The sequence below is a fragment of the Gossypium arboreum genome, chromosome 9 (assembly GCF_025698485.1).
Source record: "Gossypium arboreum isolate Shixiya-1 chromosome 9, ASM2569848v2, whole genome shotgun sequence".
NCBI lineage: Eukaryota > Viridiplantae > Streptophyta > Magnoliopsida > Malvales > Malvaceae > Gossypium > Gossypium arboreum.
Genome location: NC_069078.1, coordinates 75,743,638 through 75,763,814, shown reverse-complemented (window position 1 = coordinate 75,763,814; position 20,177 = coordinate 75,743,638). Strand labels below are relative to the sequence as shown.

The 20,177-nt window shown below is 35.0% G+C and overlaps 3 protein-coding genes across 4 annotated transcripts; 1 reads left to right on the top strand and 2 right to left on the bottom strand.

The window, feature by feature from the left end:
- Window positions 1-4,584: 4,584 nt before the first annotated feature.
- LOC108454859 (uncharacterized) lies at window positions 4,585-8,062 on the bottom strand. 2 transcript variants are annotated; one of them, XR_008271103.1, is made up of 5 exons: window positions 7,839-8,062; window positions 6,864-7,403; window positions 5,241-5,306; window positions 4,936-5,110; window positions 4,585-4,707 (listed from the first exon to the last, which is right to left on the bottom strand). XR_008271103.1 is itself a non-coding variant. In XM_017753463.2 (4 exons), exons 1-4 carry the CDS (start codon window positions 7,962-7,964, stop codon window positions 5,051-5,053), a joined length of 792 nt encoding a protein of 263 aa, XP_017608952.1. In that variant the 5' UTR covers window positions 7,965-8,062; the 3' UTR covers window positions 4,585-5,050. The 2 variants fall into 2 exon arrangements, 1 of the variants encoding a protein (XP_017608952.1); XM_017753463.2 differs by having other exon boundaries at window positions 4,585-5,110.
- Window positions 8,063-8,493: 431 nt separating this feature from the next.
- Window positions 8,494-14,094, top strand: LOC108455506 (protein STRUBBELIG-RECEPTOR FAMILY 2). Its single transcript, XM_017754057.2, has 16 exons — window positions 8,494-8,711; window positions 9,362-9,494; window positions 9,577-9,645; window positions 9,730-9,795; window positions 9,915-9,986; window positions 10,082-10,153; window positions 10,548-10,619; window positions 10,722-10,787; window positions 10,869-10,934; window positions 11,019-11,302; window positions 11,452-11,726; window positions 11,863-12,128; window positions 12,427-12,562; window positions 13,096-13,235; window positions 13,314-13,470; window positions 13,683-14,094. Exons 1-16 carry the CDS (start codon window positions 8,618-8,620, stop codon window positions 13,878-13,880), a joined length of 2,166 nt encoding a protein of 721 aa, XP_017609546.1. The 5' UTR covers window positions 8,494-8,617; the 3' UTR covers window positions 13,881-14,094.
- A 75-nt stretch (window positions 14,095-14,169) lies between these two features.
- On the bottom strand, window positions 14,170-19,700 carry LOC108457417 (CDK5RAP3-like protein). The gene is made up of 10 exons (XM_017756468.2): window positions 19,470-19,700; window positions 19,210-19,344; window positions 17,410-17,504; window positions 17,171-17,265; window positions 16,924-17,059; window positions 16,681-16,830; window positions 16,002-16,553; window positions 15,483-15,691; window positions 14,633-14,765; window positions 14,170-14,525 (listed from the first exon to the last, which is right to left on the bottom strand). Exons 1-10 carry the CDS (start codon window positions 19,528-19,530, stop codon window positions 14,394-14,396), a joined length of 1,698 nt encoding a protein of 565 aa, XP_017611957.1. The 5' UTR covers window positions 19,531-19,700; the 3' UTR covers window positions 14,170-14,393.
- Between the last annotated feature and the right edge of the window lie 477 nt (window positions 19,701-20,177).

The window sequence follows — 20,177 nt, the reverse complement described above, 5'->3', positions numbered from 1 at the left end:
AACGTATAATGATAATAGTAATAAACAAGAGTAATAATAAAAGGTATAATAATATATTAGATAGTAAAAAGAAGGAATAATAATAATAGTAATAAAAATAATAGTAACATTAGTAGTAATAGTGATAAAGTAACAGTAATAAAAGTAGTACTAATGTCAATAAAATAAGGAGAATAAAATTGTAATAATAATAATGATACTAATATAAACCTAAAGAATATATAGATATATATAATATAATGATAACGGTATGAAATTTATGGGTTTAATGATATAATAATAATAATAATAATAATAATAATAATAATAATAATAATAATAATAGGATGAAAATAAAGATAACAATAAATAGCAAAATAACAATAATGATAATGATAATATAGTAGATAAAAATGATAATAAGGTATAAATAATAGTAATGATGAAAATAATGCCAAATGACAAATAATAATGATAATAGTAATATTAAAATTACAATAATGAATATAATAATAATACTAATAAGAGTAATTAGAAATATACAACATATAGTATTAGAGGATATATAACTAATAATATTAAAATATATACATAATAATATATTAAAGATATTAAAAACCTATATACATAACTCATATAAAATATATATATATAATATAATATTAAAATATTTACATAATATATACATGTTAGAAATAAAAAGACTAATAGTAATACTACATAAATATATACATACATAATAAAACATATACTAATGTTAATAATAATAATAATAATAATTTTGAAAAAATGATAATAGTAAAAATAATAGTAATGATAATACTAAAATAATTAATTTTAATAATAAAGTAAAAAAGGATCTAATCGAACTAAAAGCAAAAGGCTTAGGCCAAAATTGAAATGAAAAGAAGAGAAGGGGACCAACTTAAACGCACGAAAAATAGGGGAAGGACCAAAAGCACAATAAGCCCATCTGCCCCAAAATGCACAGGAGCATTGAGGACCAAATTGGAAAGTGCAACAAACTATAGGGCCAAATTAAAAATATCAAAGACTTAATTACAAAATGTGAAAAAGTGGAAGGGTCTAGAGCGCAATTAGACCATTATACAGAAACACACGGATCCTGAGGCGGTTATGGGTCGGGTTTCAGGTTGGCCCCCCAAAACGACGTCGTTTTGAGCGTTTGGGGGGCCTGATGAAACGACGCCGTTTACAAGCCCTATATAAGTCTTTTTTTTTAATTTTCATTTCCCCATTGCGTTTTTTAAATAAAAAAAAAGCTTCATCTTCTCTCTTTTTCTTTGGGTTTGCCCAGAAGTCGGCGAGGAACAGGCCGGTCGCCGTGCGGTGGCCGGAAAATCGAAAAGGTACTTTTTCTCTTTTTTTTATATATTTTTTTTAGATTTATAATATATGTGTATAAACGAGGAAATAAATTCGAAAATAGGGTAGTAAAAAAAAATAAAATCACCTTAGTCCTTCGATTGTGATTTTGGTTGCCTGGTTTTGTGATATTCTCGTGCTTTTGATATTACTGGGATTACTGCCTTTGTTTATGCTCAAATCTAAAAGAGTTGTCAAGTGTTTTTTTGTATTTTCTAAAAAATGTCGAATCGTATAATTGATTTATGCTTGGCTTTTTATAGCCTTATTTCTTTACAACTTGCTTCTCAATTAATCACTCTGTTCTTCTTGCAAGTACACGGGCGGTGGATGTGACAATGGCGGTGCTTCAGACGTTGGCTGGTCAAAGGTCCCTAGGTGCCTTGCACCTAGGGTTTGTTTATTATTTCCTGATTTTGGGTAGTGGGCTAACTGGGCTAGGGTTAGGTGGGTCTTGATTGGGTTTTGGGGGCTATTAGGCTTGGGTAGGTTTAGTTATATTTGGGCCCGCAAATTGGGCTTGTACAAAAGACATCTAGTGTCATGAATACCTTGGCTATAGTCATATTCAGGTTGAGTGTGCAAACACTTTTAAGAAGAAAAAGAAGTCTTTATGCACGACCTAGAGTGATGAAGACACCTTTAGCAATTCTAAATTTGATAAGGACCAAGTGAACATTTATGTAGCCTTTACTTCAAATGTAGTTTCTAGTTTAGAGGCTGAAATAGATAATGGCTCAAATGGTGGTTCTAAAGGAGAGTTTCTGAACACGTATAAGATTATTCTGGAAGAATAGGAATAGGTATGTGATTTGATTTCAAAATTGGCTTAAGAGAATGCTCAGAAGGCCTTAACATTTTGACATCTCTGTGTCTAATAGTTTCCCCTCTAAAATAAAGTAGTGGAGGTAAAAAAAACTACTTGAAGCCATCTATCGCAGCTCATAAAAAAACTTAAAAAGGAAGAGAGAAATGTAAAAACAAACTTTGTTGTTTCTTACCTGAAGGCCTTAACCAATAGATCTTACATATGTTTACAATAATAAACCTTGTCTAAACCATATTCAAACTGTATCATAATTATGATTCTTAACCAATCATTGTTTTCCCACATCATCATTATTCAAAGCATAATCTTCATCTAACTCTTAGTCATCATCGTCATCCTAAAATTTATCTAAAATCTACATTATGATTGGTTTCAAAAGATAATAAATTTAGTTAAACAAAACTATTAACAATTAATGTAAAATTTTAATTAGTGAAGCTTAATATTCAACATGTATTTTACTCTTATGCTACCCTAACTCAATACTTAAAATGAGATAAAATGTCCAAAATAAGAATACAACCCACATATATTTAAAGATCATATTTGCTCATGTTTAAAAATGTATACAACCCTGATTTTTTTATGAGTCTGTTTATTTTCATGCCAAAAATTGAAGAAATCACGAGATTGGTGTCAATGCTTTACTTACTGAGATAGTCACCAACGGTAGTTTTAATGATGGACCATGAGTGAATGTGTACTGAATTCATGTTTCAAGCTTAATTTTGAATGTCTGAACTAATACATTCAGATAAAAGCGATCGAGATCATGTAAAAGAAGAGTTATCCTTTATTTTATGTTCATCGAGTTGTAGTTCTTATCGGATTCGATTTCTTATGTGATTAAACTAGTAATCATTTTTTTTTTTTGTGTGTGTGTGTGTATCAACCTTAACTTCTGTTGTAGTCTCTTTCCAGTTTTCATCAACTTCCCCAATTCGACCACAGTTGCCAGATGTGGCTTGCAGGCCACTATGACCGACATAAGAAACCACCACTAGGAATGTTGTTATCCTCTGGTCATGCCTATCTGGCTCTCTTCTTCAATTATTGGTTAGATTCTATGGATGAAAAAGATTTTAAAATTTTCGTAATTCCAAAGGGGGAATGGTAGAGAAAGCAACAGTAGAGATGGTGGGAGCTTTATCGTGGATTTCAAAGCTTATCCGAGGCGTTCAGGGTGGCCAACACCAAGATCATTAGAGCACTTCATTAAAACATCACTAGCAAGCTTCACTGGGAATCGTCATTGACTCAAGCTCTCTCTCTCTATCTCTCTCTCCAATCAAATCAACCAAAAATGGAGGTTCGAGTCTTGGGGTATATGAAATGATAACTACCCAAAGGATGTTCAGTGGCTCATCCAACAATGCCTCGATGGTGCATTTGTGAATCCTTTTTCAAGGCCAACAATGACTCTGGTAGCAGCTCTCAGGAGATGGCCCCTGCCCTGGGTTTGGGTCAAATCTGGGATCCTATTAATACTCAATTCTTTGAGGGGCTCGAGTTGTCTCAGCAAAGAAGGAGGCAATATATGGAATTTGAGCAGTACAATGCCTATGACACTTGCACGCAGCATATTCACTGGTCGCCTTAGTTTCTATTTCCAGTGGATGTCATTGGGCAGTTCTCGTCCTCATTCTTATATCATCATGTATGACTTACGGTATCTTAGGCATCTGCTTTTATGTTCAAGTGGGACTCGAGCTGAATAAACCCAAACTCTGAATCCTTTGGTTATCCCTTTTGCCTAAAACTAATTATGCTCTTATATACTCTTATTGCCCTTGCTGCTGCCTGATTCACTCAGGCATTGTAGTAAACAGTTTGGCTATTTTATCCATTTGACTCAAAATAATTTAATATTTACAAAAATAATCCTGATTTAAAAGATTCACCCAAATTATTTAAAATAAACAGTAAAATTAAGTTATGAGAATTAGATAGCTGATATCACTATTTTTTATTAAAAAATAATTTTTAAAGTTTTAAACATTAAATGATCGACATCTATATATTTATTTTCAAAATAATTTTTTAAGTGCTAACACACTGATCATTTTAATAAATGTTTTTGAATCAGGATAAATATAATTTTTTTTGACAGATCAGTAAAATAGCCAAACAATGTATTTGTATTTTGTTGTGATGGGTCGTAATTATGGTTTCGCCATTCATGCATCTCTGGAAGTTCAGTTTTTTTTCATTTATCTTAAAAATAAATTTGTTAGCGTTGAATCAGATCATTTTTCTAATGGAGAATTTAGTGCTGATTTTGATTTACTTTCTGGCAAGGAATTACATCACCTGCCGCAGATGCTGGATGCTATTCAGTGGCTCTGAAAAATAATTTTCATCTTAATCTGAAAATAGCAACTCACCTTACATAATAAGGAAGAAAACAAATCTGTTAATTAATTTCCCAGCGATACGGCTCTTGAATTCTTACAACTCATGGTGTGGTGGAAAACCATAGATTTCTTCATGTCGTCTACAATTCCATTCCTAGTCTATTCATTAAAGAAAATGAAGATTATCACCTAGTGCTGCAAATATATAAATATATGTGTGTGTGTGTATACATACATACATATATATATTATCCTCATGTGTGTGTATACAAACATACATATATATATTATCCTCCCTTTGTAGTCCCTGTTCAACTGATCCATCAGCACCCCAGCTCTTTGCTCATGTTGACTTTAAAAAGTGATTAGCAAAGCGCTGAAAATTACCTGCTTCCACAAACCCCCTTAGCAGCAACCTCAAGCATCTGGGTGAAAGTGGAATGCCTTCACCAGACTCAGTTCAAACACAAATTTTTTGGACATCCTATAAACAAACTCCACCCTAGTGGTCATCTTCATTTGTTCCAGGGCAGCTGGAGAAAAGTGCTTCCATCGATTCATACTGAAACAAATGGAAGTTTAAAACATAAAACAATAAAAAATTCACAGTTTTCGAATATGGTTTTAACTTAAATTTCTAGTGCAATGCAAAGCTTTAAAGCGGCAAAAATGTTGAGAGGAATCCAACTTACTTGAATTCCACAGAAGGGGCAGTACTGATATTCATCTCTCAATTTCATCACTATATCTTGCAAATCCTGCAGATAAGATCCTCTTCCAGTTAAACAATCAGAAAAAAGCCCATAAATTTCACAATAAAGAACATCTAAGGCTCTTAGTCAGATTCAGATGCAAAAGAACCATATGAGAGAATAAGTTAATGCCAAAAGTATTGTTAGCACAACTTTGCACTAGCATGCCTTCAACTAGTTAAAAGCTAAATGTACCACTAGCACAAGTTTGTGCTAGCCTACCTTCAACCTTCTGGCCAATCAACTGAATGAGAACAGATGTCATAAGACTAGCTAGGTTTGTTGATCTTTTGTTCGCAAACATTAACTTCTAGTCAGAACTCACCCACCCGATGGATATAAGTTCAATACCACCAAGAAAGCTAAGTTGACAAACTCTAACTTTTTGAACAGTTACTTAGCTATTGATATCTCAAATAGGAACACAGCTAAAGTTCTGGTAGCAACTGCTGTCCTTTCAGGAGGACAACAGTGCAAGAAGACTACAGTCCGACTGAAGACTTTGACCTCATTCCATTAGAACATACCTTTTCCTCGGAGCACATATTAAGGAAATGATGTAATATCATTCTTTAGCAAGAGCATGCATGCAGCTTACCATACAACCATCCTCTCTATATTTTTGCTCAACAATACTTTATCTAACACCAAAACCCCAAGGACCACTAGCTCAGCTACTTTTAGGATTACAACATGCACCCTAAAATGTTGAAACTTAAATGTAGTTATATGATCATAACTAATGAGGGATAAGGAATCAGATTCCCACAACTTAAATGCTTGATGTCCTTAGTGAAATCACACACTTATAACCACAACTGAATGCAACAATGACCAAGACCAAAGCAGGCATGTGAGCCCATGTTGACTGGGGATATTCTAATGCTGCAAGCTGATACTACCAGTGCAGCTACTTTTCAGACCTAAACCTTAGGCCTTCAAAAGCTTAAATTCAAGTTACTAGTTGTGACTTGAACACATAAATCGGTTTCACAATCACACTTCTATCTACAACGTATCAGATTGCAGTAGTTTAGGTCTAAAATGTAGTTCAGCCACTTGTTTTTTGGTTGAATGAGATTATGAGGCACTATTAGACATGTATATCAGAGATGCATGTCTGTTTGAATTCATAAATAGTGTTTAAACTACTAAAAGAGAATCATTTCATGCATAAAAGCACTAGCTATAAATGCCGACTTAGTTTGCATGTTAACTAGCACAAAGCAGTCAAATAATTAAACCGACATAAAATCATCAACAAGATACTCAAACCAAATTTTTCTTCAATCAGAACATTTTAATCTTTGTTATTCACAATCCACTTCAGTTGAAGTATTCTGTTGGTAAAGTATGAAATATGTGGACAGGGCAACTGGAAAATCTGCTAAAACTAGATAAATGCAACACAAGGAAATGAGGCAAATCTATACCAGTGTAGAACTGTATGTAACATAGGCATTAACAAAATATGCTAAGTTAGTCTAAAATAAGTTTGTACAACAATATACTGTATTTATATGTGCAGATACTTATAAATAATATATATGTAACTTTACATACCTCTTCTGTTACCTCTTCTTCTTCTTCCTCTTCATCCTGTCCCCCCTCCTCTTCCTCTTCATGCTTCTTTGGCACAACAAATTCTTTATTCTCTAGTTGATCAAGGGCTGCCTTTGCCTTCTTGTAGTTTACAACAACTCTCCTACTACGCCATTGTGACTTTTGCCATGAACCAAATTCTGCCATCAAAGCCTCCTCATTCTTCTTTTTTCTCTCGAACTCAATCTTCTCTCTCTTCCTCTTCTCCTTAAGTGGGTCTTCCCGTCCAATTCCAGCACGTGACCTCCGAATGTCAAGCCCGACTGGCTCAACCCGACCAGAGCCCTCCTTTCCCAGTGCTGAGCCTGGGGTGTAACCCATTTGCTTTAACAACTTGAACCCAATGTTAGATTGTGGTATTGGAGCATCTATTTTTGCTAAGGTTTGCTGGTCCTCTTCTAACTGCTTTCTCTCTCTTTCAATTTTACGCTGTTCTTGCCAGTCCAACGTTTTGGACTTTTTCTTCGATGGTTGGGAACTCAAAGGATTGGAATTAGGAATCTGCAAGGAATTCCTATACTTTCAGTAAACCTATAGACTGTAGTAGTCGCCACAAATAGCAAGGGAAGAAAGGTATTTCAGATTTCATTTCTAAAAATACACAATGTGTGATTTGTTAGTGTTACATTAGCAAATATCAATACGATGCGAGAAAAACTAAATACCCTTCTCCAAAATGCTAAAACCCTAGCCTGTCAAACCCACAATTTATCAAAAATTTCCTAATACCCAGAAGAGAATAGGGTTTGTTCCAGCTCTTCCTTAACCCTGATAAGACTCCTTTTACTTAGGCCAAAAAAGAAAAGAAATCCATACTTACATAAAATCTCATAAGAAGCAAGAACTAAAAGAAAAAACTGAATTCAGAGGCTTCATTGGCAAATTCTAAAAAGAGAAACAAATTGGGCATTTGAACGGGAAAAAAAAAGAAGCAACCTTTTTGAGAGAAAATTTAGAAGTGTTGGAAGGCTCAGGAGGAAGAAACTGAGACAAATCTCCCATATAATCTTCTTCGCCTTCGCCATTGCTTGGTTGAATTCTGGTTGATTCTTGTTCCGCCATTTTCACCTTTCAGAAAACAGAGAAGAAAGTTCGGTCTAAAAGAGTTGACAGTTCCTGTCTGGCTTCTCGACCCAAAAGTATGGGCTTTTTTGTTTTTAAGCCATTTTGAACTCGGACCGGGTAAAAGAATCGGTTATTTTCGGATCCGAAACGAACATGCTTGCTGACTGAAACAACCTTAACGGCTTTTGCTGACGTGGATTCTCTTTGTATAAGCCCCGCCACTCCGCCTTGCCTCTCTGAGCTTTTCTTCAACTATGCCTCTTCCATCAATTTCAAGTCAAAAACACTCCTCAAAGTACAACTTTTCTCTCTTTTTTTGTTAATAATTACAACTTTTCTCTCTTTTTTTGTTAATAATTTTATCTTTAAATTCTCTGCATTTCTTTTTCACGAAAACCATAACCGAAAACTGGTATTACTCTGTTTGTTTTCCGAGAAAACCAGGAAATTTCAAGAAACTTGCTTAACTTTCCGCCAAATCCAAAATCTCACAACCTTAGTCTGATTTGATCATCATTAAAGTTTCTTTCCTTTTATATCGGTTTGTTTTTTTTTTCTCGGAATCTGTTTTTTCTTTGTGATCGGTACCTATCATTTTCCTCTCTTTTTTTCCTCTTCGTTTCCAGGAAAAGCTAAGATTCTTGACGAAAATGTATAAGGAGCTGCTGTGTTTTTATTTCATTGTGCTTGTTTCCTTGGCGACTTTGTTTTCAGAATCTAATGCTACTACGGATAAACTTGATGGTAATTTCGTTTCGATCTTTTTATTCCCTCTCAACTTTCTTAATGACTTCTTTTTTATATTTTCTGTATGGTTTTTTATGACTGTTTATCATCTTCTTACCGTCAAGTACTTCATTAGTTACTTAATTACCTTACTGGAAAAGAAAGATAAAAACTGGATCGAGATTTTGTTTTGCATTGGATTCTATTTTTAAATTTTACCTGAGGCCTAATTCTGGCGGGAAAATGTGGTTATCTGATGACTAAAATATCATGGAAAAATCCATTCAAAACCGATTGGTTAAAGTGATCATAACTTCTGCGCTGCATCATCGTCTTAATACTGTCGGGAGATAAAAAAATACATCCAAAAAGGGAAAAAAAAAAAAAAAAAAGAAAAGGTTTGCGCGTTTTCTTTCTCCTCAATACATTGAGAAAAGAATTTGTTCATAATCGGATTAATCAATTTTGCCACTTTCTTTTGCTAAGGATGTAATTGATTTACCGTGATTTTATGTACCACAAATTTTGTTGCTCATAAACATTAGGCCATTTGAGCTCAAATTGTACGTGCTCTTTGCTTTAGTTATCATTTTAGTGATAATCTTATACCGATAAGGCGATAACATTGCTAATCTGCATTTCTTTTTATATATATTACCATTTTTCAGTCATAGCTTTAAATGGTTTGTTCAAGGCCCTAAACAACGCGTCCCAGCTAAAAGGGTGGCAACTTGACGGCGGGGATCCGTGTGGGGATGTCTGGACCGGAGTAGCATGTTCTGGGTCTTCCGTGACACATCTGTAATACCGTTTAGCTTAAATAAATCATGCACTCTAATATGTTGCTTTGTTTTTACTACCTAAATTCCACACCCTTTTGCAGGAGAGTTCCACAACTAAATCTTAGTGGGTATCTAGGCCAACTTGATAATCTCAATAACCTGAGGCATCTGTGAGTAACTTTTCTTAGTACTTCAGAAAATGTAAGGGAGCTCTACTCTGCATTAAACTCTTTGAGTTGGCTTTCCTCTGTTAGGGATTTGAGCTCCAATTACATTGGAGGTGAAATTCCTTATGGCTTACCACCTAATGTCACTCATATGTAAGATGCCTGATCTCTATAAGTTAAATGAATTTTTTTTTATCTCATTTTGGACTTTATCCACCAAAATATTTTAATTCTTTTCTTCCCCTCTACCCTGTTTCTTTTCATTAATGCAGAAATTTAGCGTGTAACAGCTTGATAAAAAATATACCCCACTCATTATCTTTCTTGACAAATCTAACGCATCTGTAAGCTGCTTTTACCCTAACTACTTAGTTAGCTGGCTTATTTTTGGTTCATTGATGTACTTATATACATACACATACACTTATATTCGTTTCAGGAATCTAAGCCACAACTTTCTGTCTGGACCTATTGGCGATGTGTTTACTAGCTTACAAAGTCTGAAAACAATGTATGCTTTTCCACCTGTTGTTTTCTGTTTTGAAATGAATTTTGGAAGCGAATGGTAATTGCCCACTAATAAATTGTATTTTGGAAAAAGGCAAACAACGAAGAATTCTGAATATTATTCAGGCTTCATATTAGGTTTGTTGACAGAAACTGATTTGCATCTTTTTCCATGTTTCCCTTAAAAAATTGGAGACTTCACGCTTGAGTGAAACGAATATCTGAATTGACAATTGTCCAAGATGAAGTGAATCGTGACAGAAGACTCTGATGTTTTGTAACACTCGGATCCTGAATTGAAATATGCTTGCACCTGTCTAACATCTTCTTATGTATTCCAACTTGTTACTAGTTTCAACACCTCCGTGGACTAAAATAGTCTTAACCTGTCATGTTAGGGATCTATCGAACAATAAGTTCACCGGAGACCTACCAAAATCTTTTGGATCACTGACTAATCTTACCGAACTGTGAGTTATATGCAGCTTAATCTAATTTTTTTACACGTTCCATGTTCTTTCATCCATTGTACAGGCATGTTAATTTCATATGTCGCTTTGGTCTCCGCATAGGTTCTTGGAAAATAACAACTTCACTGGATCGGTGATATATTTGGCTGAGCTTCCATTAAATTACCTGTACGTTTATGAGGACAGGATCCCCTACATTTTGCGTCTAATTATGATATTTTACTATTTACTCCTGCATGTATTTCTCAGGAACCTTGAAGGTAATCATTTTAGTGGCAGAATTCCACGGCAGTTTCAGTCGATTCCAAATTTATGGTGAGTGATGCAATATCAGTGGTGTTAGCTTGGACAAGCTAACAAATTAAACTATGAATATTTTCCTCTTTTACTTCTTAACAGGTTTTGGGGTAATAGATTTGACACAGTGGCCATGTACCCACCGTGGAATTTCCCTTTGGACAATGTTCCACATGAGCAAAATATTAGTAGTCCACCATCATCTCAGCAGAGTGCTATGGTGGACTACCCCTCCTCTGAAGCAAGTGAAACAAAGAAGAAAAAGCTAAGCCCCCTTAGAATATCTTATGTGGTTGTTGGTGTGGCTCTGGTGGCAGTCTGTGTAGCAGTAGTCTTTGCAATCCACATTAAGCGATCTAATGCAAAAAGACTTAGAAGCTTGGACGGCAGCAACAGCACGCTGCATTCTCATCCAATTAGTCCAAGTATAGGTGAGAGCTCTACTTTTTGACATTGTTAAGATGTGGGGAAATCAGTTGCACCTATCTCAATAGTTATAACTAAGCCTTCTTTCTTTCGTCCCGTATGCGAATAGACTTGTCTACTGCTGCACAAACCGCAAGCCCACCATTCTTGGAAATCAGCAGTCCATTCAATCTGGTCCCAAGGCGAAATCCCCCTGTTCTTCTGACCAATACTGAGAAAACATCAAGAAGAAAAAGTTTCGCAGGAGAAAACAAATTTGCTATGCATTCAAAAGTGTATACAGTGGCGGAGCTTCAATTAGCTACGAACAGCTTTAGTGAAGAAAACCATCTTGGAGAGGGATCACTTGGTCCTGTTTACAAAGCTGAGTTTCCTAACGGCCAAGTAAGTCTAAAACTTGCTAAGGTTTTTCTATAATGTTCAAGTGACAATAAAATTCTATACGAGGTATTTACCCAAAAAAAAAATTCTATACAAGGTTTTATCATTGTTTGTCTATAATGTTCATTTTTTTTTCCAGTTTTTTGCTGTGAAAGTCATCAATATGGTATCTTTGTCTTTCGATGAAGAAGAGAAATTTATGGATGTCATTCAGATGGCCTCACAACTTAGGCACCCCAATATCGTAAGACTTACTGGGTATTGTGTAGAACATGGCCAACATCTTGTAGTTTATGAATATGTGAGAAACTTGTCTCTTGACGATGCTTTGCACAGTGAAGTCTTCAAGCCACTGTCCTGGGGATTACGTCTTCGTATTGCTCTTGGTATTGCTCAGGCTTTGGAGTAAGTATTTCATATGGTTCTTGTAACAAGCATTTCTTTTCTTCAACCTCATTGGCTGCAAGATTTTTATTTATAGTACATGTATATTCACCGAGTACTCTATGAGGTGAATTAATATCATTTAGTACCTCTAAAAGTATTATCTGCACAACAGAAATTGAGAGCCATAGGAGAATATTTACACACTATACAGATAGGGCTATATGTGATCTGCTTATTTAAGGCTGCTTTGTCTAATCCTACTATGATTTTTCCCTCCTGCTTTTTGATGGTTTCTATGATCTTATGACGCTTGCAGCTATTTGCATTCTACATTCTCGCCGCCAGCTTCTCATAGCAACATAAAAGCCGCCAACATCTTGCTAGACGACGAACTAATGCCTCACGTGTGTGACTGTGGCTTATCAATTCTAAGACCACTTACGAGCAATTCTGTGAAAACCAAGGTAAGAACTTCCGAGGAATAATTGGATGGGGTTCATGGAAACTGTCACTTGATAGTAAGAGCAATCAGTCCATATCTTTTCACTGAATTTAGAATATCTACTCTTGCATTTGTTGATAAAGAACTTCACTCAATATGCTGAATGAATAATCGGAAGGAAGATGGTATCCAACTGTCCATGGGTGGTAAATGGTACCAATAGTAACATCAAACCATGCAATTGTCAAAAAATTTTACTATATTCTGTCCACTGAACATTTAGGTATTTAAGCATTTCCAATAATAAGGGTAATTTTTTTTAGATAAGTTATTTTATTAACCAAAGCAAGAAATTAGAACAGCTATTTAGTTTTTTTTTTTTTTTGTCCATTTCGTGTCTTTGATTTGTAATACAACTGGAGTTCGTAGCATTTCAAACAGAAATTATATGCATACATGGCATTTACTTTTTCCTCAAGTCCCTTGGAGAGTGCGAAAACTATATTCGGCCACAAATCTCATTTAACACTGATGCAAAAGCAGGCTTCTGAAATTGCCATCCGGAACACCGGTTACATTGCACCTGAACACGGGCAACCAGGGAGTGATAACACAAAAAGTGATGTATATGCCTTTGGAGTGCTGCTTTTGGAGTTACTAACAGCAAGAAGACCCTGTGATAGGTGCTGTGTCTGATATTCTTGTTTTTACTTTAGTAGGCAACTCTTTTGACATTTTCTTTTGTGGATGTTTCAACACAGTTCAAGACCTCGAGATGAGCAATCTTTGGTGGAGTGGGCGTCGATCCGTCTTCATGATAACGAGTCTTTGCAACAGATGGTTGATCCTGGCATTAGAAGAACATTTCCTCCCAGGTTTCTCTCCAGTTATGCAGACATTGTGTCCTTATGCATTCAGGTATTGCAGAGAGATCATTTACATTCAAATTTAGCAGTGAAGACTTAGGTTGTCCATCTCTATAACATAGAATCTGATATGATCTCTAGTAATATATTGATATGTCTGGTTAGGGTAGGCTCAAATACATTTACACCTGTATGTATGTGTGCCATTTGTTCGCTCAATTACATTTATATGTATGGTTAAGTAGCTTTGAACTGAAAATGCAGCCTGAGAAAGAATTCCGACCACCCATGTCGGAAATCGTGGAATCTCTGACACGTCTATCACAAAAGATGGGCATGACAAAGAGCAATGCATTAATAGATGGAGCTGAAGTTGAACCAGTCTTCGACAGATCTTTCAGGTCAACCCAAACATGCTTCGGTAGCTCTCCAGCTGCTAGCTTGTCTATTGATGGTACATAGCCAAGGTTGGCTCTTCATCACATCTTTGTTCATTGGCAAACAATATAATAAAATCTTAGATCATATTTTAGGTGCTCATCCGGCATTTGTGCACCCCCTCCCCCTTTTTTATCTTTTTTGGGGTGGGGTGCTCATACATACCAGTGTTAAATTTGATGGCTTGTAATGGATAGAATGACAACATTAAGCTCTGCTTTGCTCATCTATTTTATCTTTCCATATTCTTATTTACATTCTAAAATAGAATCCGTTAATCTGATTGTAAAATTTAAGAAAATGAGGCTTGATATTCTTAATGACTTAATTTATCTCGTTTGGTGAAGTTATAGAATAGATTTTACAAACGAGATTATAAAAAGTAACTAAAATAAAAATGACAATTAGACCAGTCGATCATTATGAATACGCTCTTCCGGAATTAAAAGGATCAGTCAATGCGTATTGAGTTTTTCCTAAATCAAACAAGCAAAGTAAACTGGTCTTCAAACTTCACTTCTCTAACTGTAAGTCAAATCATGCGCTAATACCGGTATTCAACAAGGCATTGATCTCTCCAATTATATGAACGGGTCTTCCATCAAATACCGATGAAAGGGTACTTTCACATAGTTTCTTCAGTTCCCTGGTTTTTGCAAGTGCAGCTTCCTGCAGTTTAATTATTCCCAAATTTGATTAATTACCAATCAATTTTAAAGCTTAATAGCACCATAAATCAACTACTATTCAACTTGACAATATGGTAGATAACTTACTTGCTTTGGCCATGAAGAAGATAGAGAATTCTGAAGCTCCATACGTCTGGCAGCCACATGCTTCAACCCTTCTTTTAACTTTGCTTCGTGATATTTCTTTTCCTCTAATGTACTAACCAGTCTGTCTAGGAATCTGAAACTTAAAACAAACAAAGTTGATGTGTTGTATATAATTATAGCTCACTATCGAATATTTATCCCCAAAAAAGAAAAAGAAAACTTTCTAAAGCTGGAAATACGAAGCGATACACAAAAAGGTTGGCTAATGAGGGCAGAGATGTAGTTAAAGCAACGACCTGAAGAGGGCAACCCAAATCTACATAACGCTTTTTAGATGGAGACTAATAATAAGACAAAATGCCAAGGCATTTAAGAGAAAACTGAAAAGCATGATCATATCTCCAATAACTATCATTCTGCAAACCATTCTGTAATCTGATAATGTATCCTTGTGATGCTCGAACAAAACATAGCTGCCATTTTATGGCTTGATTGAAACCATTAGTGGAATTGACATTAATCTGTACCAATCTATCAATTTACTACAACATTTTGCAATTTCCCAATCGCTAGATTGAAGATTAGTAATCTAAAACTTCTTCAAAGCAGAAAGGAATATCACTATTCACTAGCAACATTACTATTAACGCGTAATTGTTTCATAGGGACTAATCATTAATTTTCTGCAGAGGAATTTCAGTCAGTTCAGCTCATCAGCTCCAGTCATATAGCTTGTGAAACATACAAAGTCTGGATGCATATTTCTTTTAAAAGAGAATTTAAGGAAACAAAAGAGTAAAAATAAGGAAATAATCAACATATAAACGTAAACTTAGTTATCAAGTCGCACCTTTTAGAGTTGAGAATCATGATTAAATCCCGTGTTTTCCTATTTGTCAGCAGTGAAATCGCTAACGAAACATCGGATATAATTGTCTCGATCGCATCAGGAGTATGCTGCTGTAGCACCAAGGGAGCAACTGCTTGGACTTGATTTTGCAAGGACAGAGAATCTTCATTCCTCAACTCCACCAATCGCTGATTCAAAAATGCCTTCATCTGATAAAACAACATTAAACCAAACATAAAACTTCGAATGAGAAATAAGCCTTTGATCTAAGGACACAAACAATTACATCATAATGACAAGTATGCACTAGATGAGTTTTCAATGTTGTTTTACTTTTATTTTATTCATACAGAAGGTAAAATGGCGTTCCTAAACCAAAACTCATTACGCATCAATCCAAATTACATACTCGGCCATTAATGAACCCTTCTCTTTGAATGAGATATTAGCGAAAAAATAGAGGAATATTACAGCAATATGAGCCAATCAGGTAATCCTATAAGATTAATCAGCATATACCTCGTATAAATCATCCAAAATCTTATTTCTGTATTCTGTCTCCAAAAGTTGGCTCCTTTCCTCCCTGGTTCCTCGGGTAAGAGGTAAAGAATCAGGAGCATATGTCTGATTTTCCAATTGTATATTTGGTAAGCTTACTTCATCAATCACATCAATTTGTGGTGTTTCAACACTTATGTCCCAGGATATATCTGACACAGAAATTTCAGGAGGGCTTTCTGTTTTATCTAATGGGGTTTTGTCGGATTCAGCAACTTCATTTGGTGAAGAATTCTGCAAGATGTCACTGGCATTAACTATTTCATATGGCCCTAAACCACCACCACCATCATCTGTTTCTTCCAAAGTACCAATATCCCAATCTATTTGAGCATTGTCAACAGAGATATCCCAATCAATAGCATCTGCACTGACATCTATATCTCCCCTCCCAAGGTTTATGTCATTATGAGTATTTTCTAAATCAAGGGTCTCAGAAGCTGCAGAAACACTCAAAGATGGAGGATTTTCACGAATATCTTTCAAGCTCAGCAAGACAGCAAGTGAAGATTTCTGCAAATCATTTTAGTGAGCAGCAACATTATATAACTCACAAAAGTCGACATACAAAGCAGACCAAAAGGAAAAGCTAAAAACAGCAACAAAGACAGGCATTCTCTGATTTTGATTATTGTCTTACATCCTTTTCTGTATGAGCATCTCTGACAAAATTAGAATAATACTCGATCCCCTGTGAAACAGAATCACCATTGATGACTTCTAGAATCCTGCTAAATGTACTTGGGAGTGAATTAGCAGTCTCTAAGAGTTCAAGCCTGACATTTTTCCCCTGTAATGTCAAATCACTGCCACTTTAACACATTGATAGCAAAAAAGAATATAAACCGGAGCAAGTTGCTACCATCAATATAAATATAAAAACCTGCAACCCAAGCTCTTGGCAAGCCTCAGCATATTTAGCAGCTGATAGAGCTGCACTTCTTTTTATATCAGCTTCCTTGCGTTCAAGTTCAGCCAGTTGTTGCTGAATCTTTTGCACCTGTTTTTTCTGATATGGGCTTTACATTTTAAAGAAAACTTATCAACAAAGTGCATCAATCAATGGCAAAGCAATCCTTGTGTGCTATTCATTCCAAAGAAGATTAAAACCAAACAAAACATGCCCTCACATTTCATAGTTTACATTCTGAATAATTATTTGAGCAGCCTCGCCAAGGTATAGATGATCTTTCTCAAAAGAACGCACAATTGCTTCCCAAGATCCCTGCCAAAGGATTAATACAGTTATTGCATTTATTACAAAGATCCAGTGGTTCACTCCATTGGTGTGCAAGCAAGTGTTTGAGTCTTTTAAGTAAATGCATGTGCACTGAGAGAGAGAAAGAAAGAGAGAGAGTTCTTGTCTTACAGAAGCACCTGATAGCCGACCAAATATGTTCCGGCTTTCTGGAGTCAACTTAAGAAGAATATCATATATTTTCTTGGCCTCTAAGTAACCAATCCCTGAAAGCAGTACACTAGTTATCATATAACCAGGAAAACGGCAACCAATTCTGAAAACTCTAATAAAAAAGAAAAGCTCACTAAAACAAATACAAGAAAATGCAGTCCAAGCAATAAAATCCAAACTATCTTTTGAGATACTTCATACCACACACTACATAATTATCTCAAGCAGAGAGAGAAACATAGAGAGATAACATGTGCCCAAAAAAAGGAATTTTATATTATTAAAAAATAAATTCACTTATCAACTTATGATCAAAGGTTGTAACCAACAACACACTTCCTGCCACACATGATATATTGCACAGTCACATGAGAAAACGTATTTGCCCATTTCACGTGCTGATCACTATTCTCTGATTTGCTAATGGCCAGTATCCTCTTCTATCATCTACACAGTCTTCATTTGTCAGTTTCAAGTCCTTTAAAAAAAATCTAGTCCGATCACTGGTGGTGAAGACTGGGATTTCCAGAAAACAAAAATAAAGCGCAAATATGGTAGGTGACAATTCAGTGTTTGAAAGAGTGCAGCATGAATGGGGGTAATGGGTTTATTTAAAGTTGTAAGAGAGTTTATCTTTCAAAAGGAAATGAGGCAGTTCCTGATGTAACTAGACTCCTGAAATCCCACTTGATAAATCCCCTTGGGTTGTGTTTGGGAACTTGGATTTCAATAATACTGAAAATTGTGGTAAAAATACATATGAATACACTATTCATGATTATTTGTCATATTAATGAACATTTATATGCCTACTTAACGGTGAATTTGACATTCATGTTCCTATAGATTTTTGTGAATTTGAAATGCATGTTTCTATACCTTTCAAATATATAATCATATTGAATCTTAACTAATTTATGCATAATGTAAGCATTTCTTTCTCTCAATTTATATAGCAAATAAAACCCAGATCCGAAATTTCAAAATCATATACCAAACATAACATTAAATCATGAAGCTTGAGATTAGGGTAGTTCACATCAATGATTTGATCCTTTTTTACCCCCCCACCTCCTCTCAATTGAAATCAAGCCACAAAGGTTATACTAATAATAGCTAGCCTATGTACTTTCCAATTCATCCATCTCCCGAATTCACTCCCAACAAAAGTAGGAAAGAGTTTTTTACTCCACTCTCCTCAATTCTACGCCCATTTATTCTAATTGTTTCACCTACAAACTTCCAACATATGTTAAGAGTGTGGTGGCACCAATGGCTAACTATAATGTTTGTGAAAGACTTATTCAAACAAAAACTTTCTATGTAGAAGTACAATTGAAGGAGATTAAACCATGTAAGTGCTTGCAGAGTAATTAGCTCAACAGTAGTAGGTAAACATATTCCCTCCACTTAAGAGCGACTCCAAAACCCCCTTCCCTCCAAAATAGAGAACAAAAAACAATTAAAAGAATTACAACTATTTCTCAAAGTTGCAAAGCCAATCTTAGTTTCCTATCCACATAAATTTTAAAGTTTCACTTCTAAAGCAAAAAAGAACAGAACCCAAACAAAAAGCTGCAAAGCTATCGGAAACTTCCTCTCCTTATTCACAACCAACCAAAGAATTCATCAATTTTAATATCAATCGCATAAATGAAATTTGAATGAAACATAAATTGTAAGTACACGCAACCGTTTAGCGAAATATGTCAATTTAATTGATTGGCTAGAATAAAACTATTAAAAGAAATAACGAACATTCAGGGTCAAGGGTTTGAAAATAGGGATCAATATCCTTAGGCAACGCCGAGAACTCCTTCGATATCTTGGATCGTATCGCCGCCAATCTCTTTCTCCAATCAGACGGTATTCTCTTGCGATCTACTAACCATTCTTCAGTAAACGAAAACAGAAAAATCGTTAAATCAATTGTAGAGTGTAGTTTTCATCAAAGTTCTGAAAATAGAGAAAACCGAATATTTTTCGGGATTAACTGAGGTGATAATTTAGCGCGTTACCTCCAAGACGAGAAAATGTGATGTCGATTGGAAGATTACGGATGTCCTCCGCTGTTTGCATTGGTTTTTTTCTCGAGAAAGTGTTTCTCGGGAAAAATATGCAATAGGAAAGTCGAAATTAACGGTTGAGTAAACGGGGTCTATGGGTTTTGAGGTGCCCTTTGATGTTGGTAATGAAATGACGACTGAAACTGAAAATAGTTAGAGTTACAACTTTAAGCAAAATTATTTAGGGTAAATTTCACAAGTAATCACCTAACTATTAGCCTGATTTTATCTTCATCACTTAGGTTCAAAAAATTCTATATTAGGCACTAACATTATTCAAATTTAAATTTTAACTACTCCTCAGTTAACTCATCAAGGGATTGTTGACATGGAATTGAAACGGAATAATATGAGATTGATGCTCAAATGGATAAATATTAAATTGAACATTAGCATAGTATTGAAATATTGATTTGAAAATGAATTGGTTTGACATATGATTGAGATATTGTATGGTTTGGTTATATGTTAAACTCAAATTATGCTAGCATATTGTATTTGATATTAAAATAAGGTAAGTTTTGTTTAATGCCTATTAAGTTACTAAGCATTTTATATGCTTACCTTATTTGTTTTCTTTTTTCTTTGTAAATCACGGAACATGTCAAGTCAGATCTTACTGAAGCTCACACTATCCTATCCCCAAATTGGTAGTTTTTT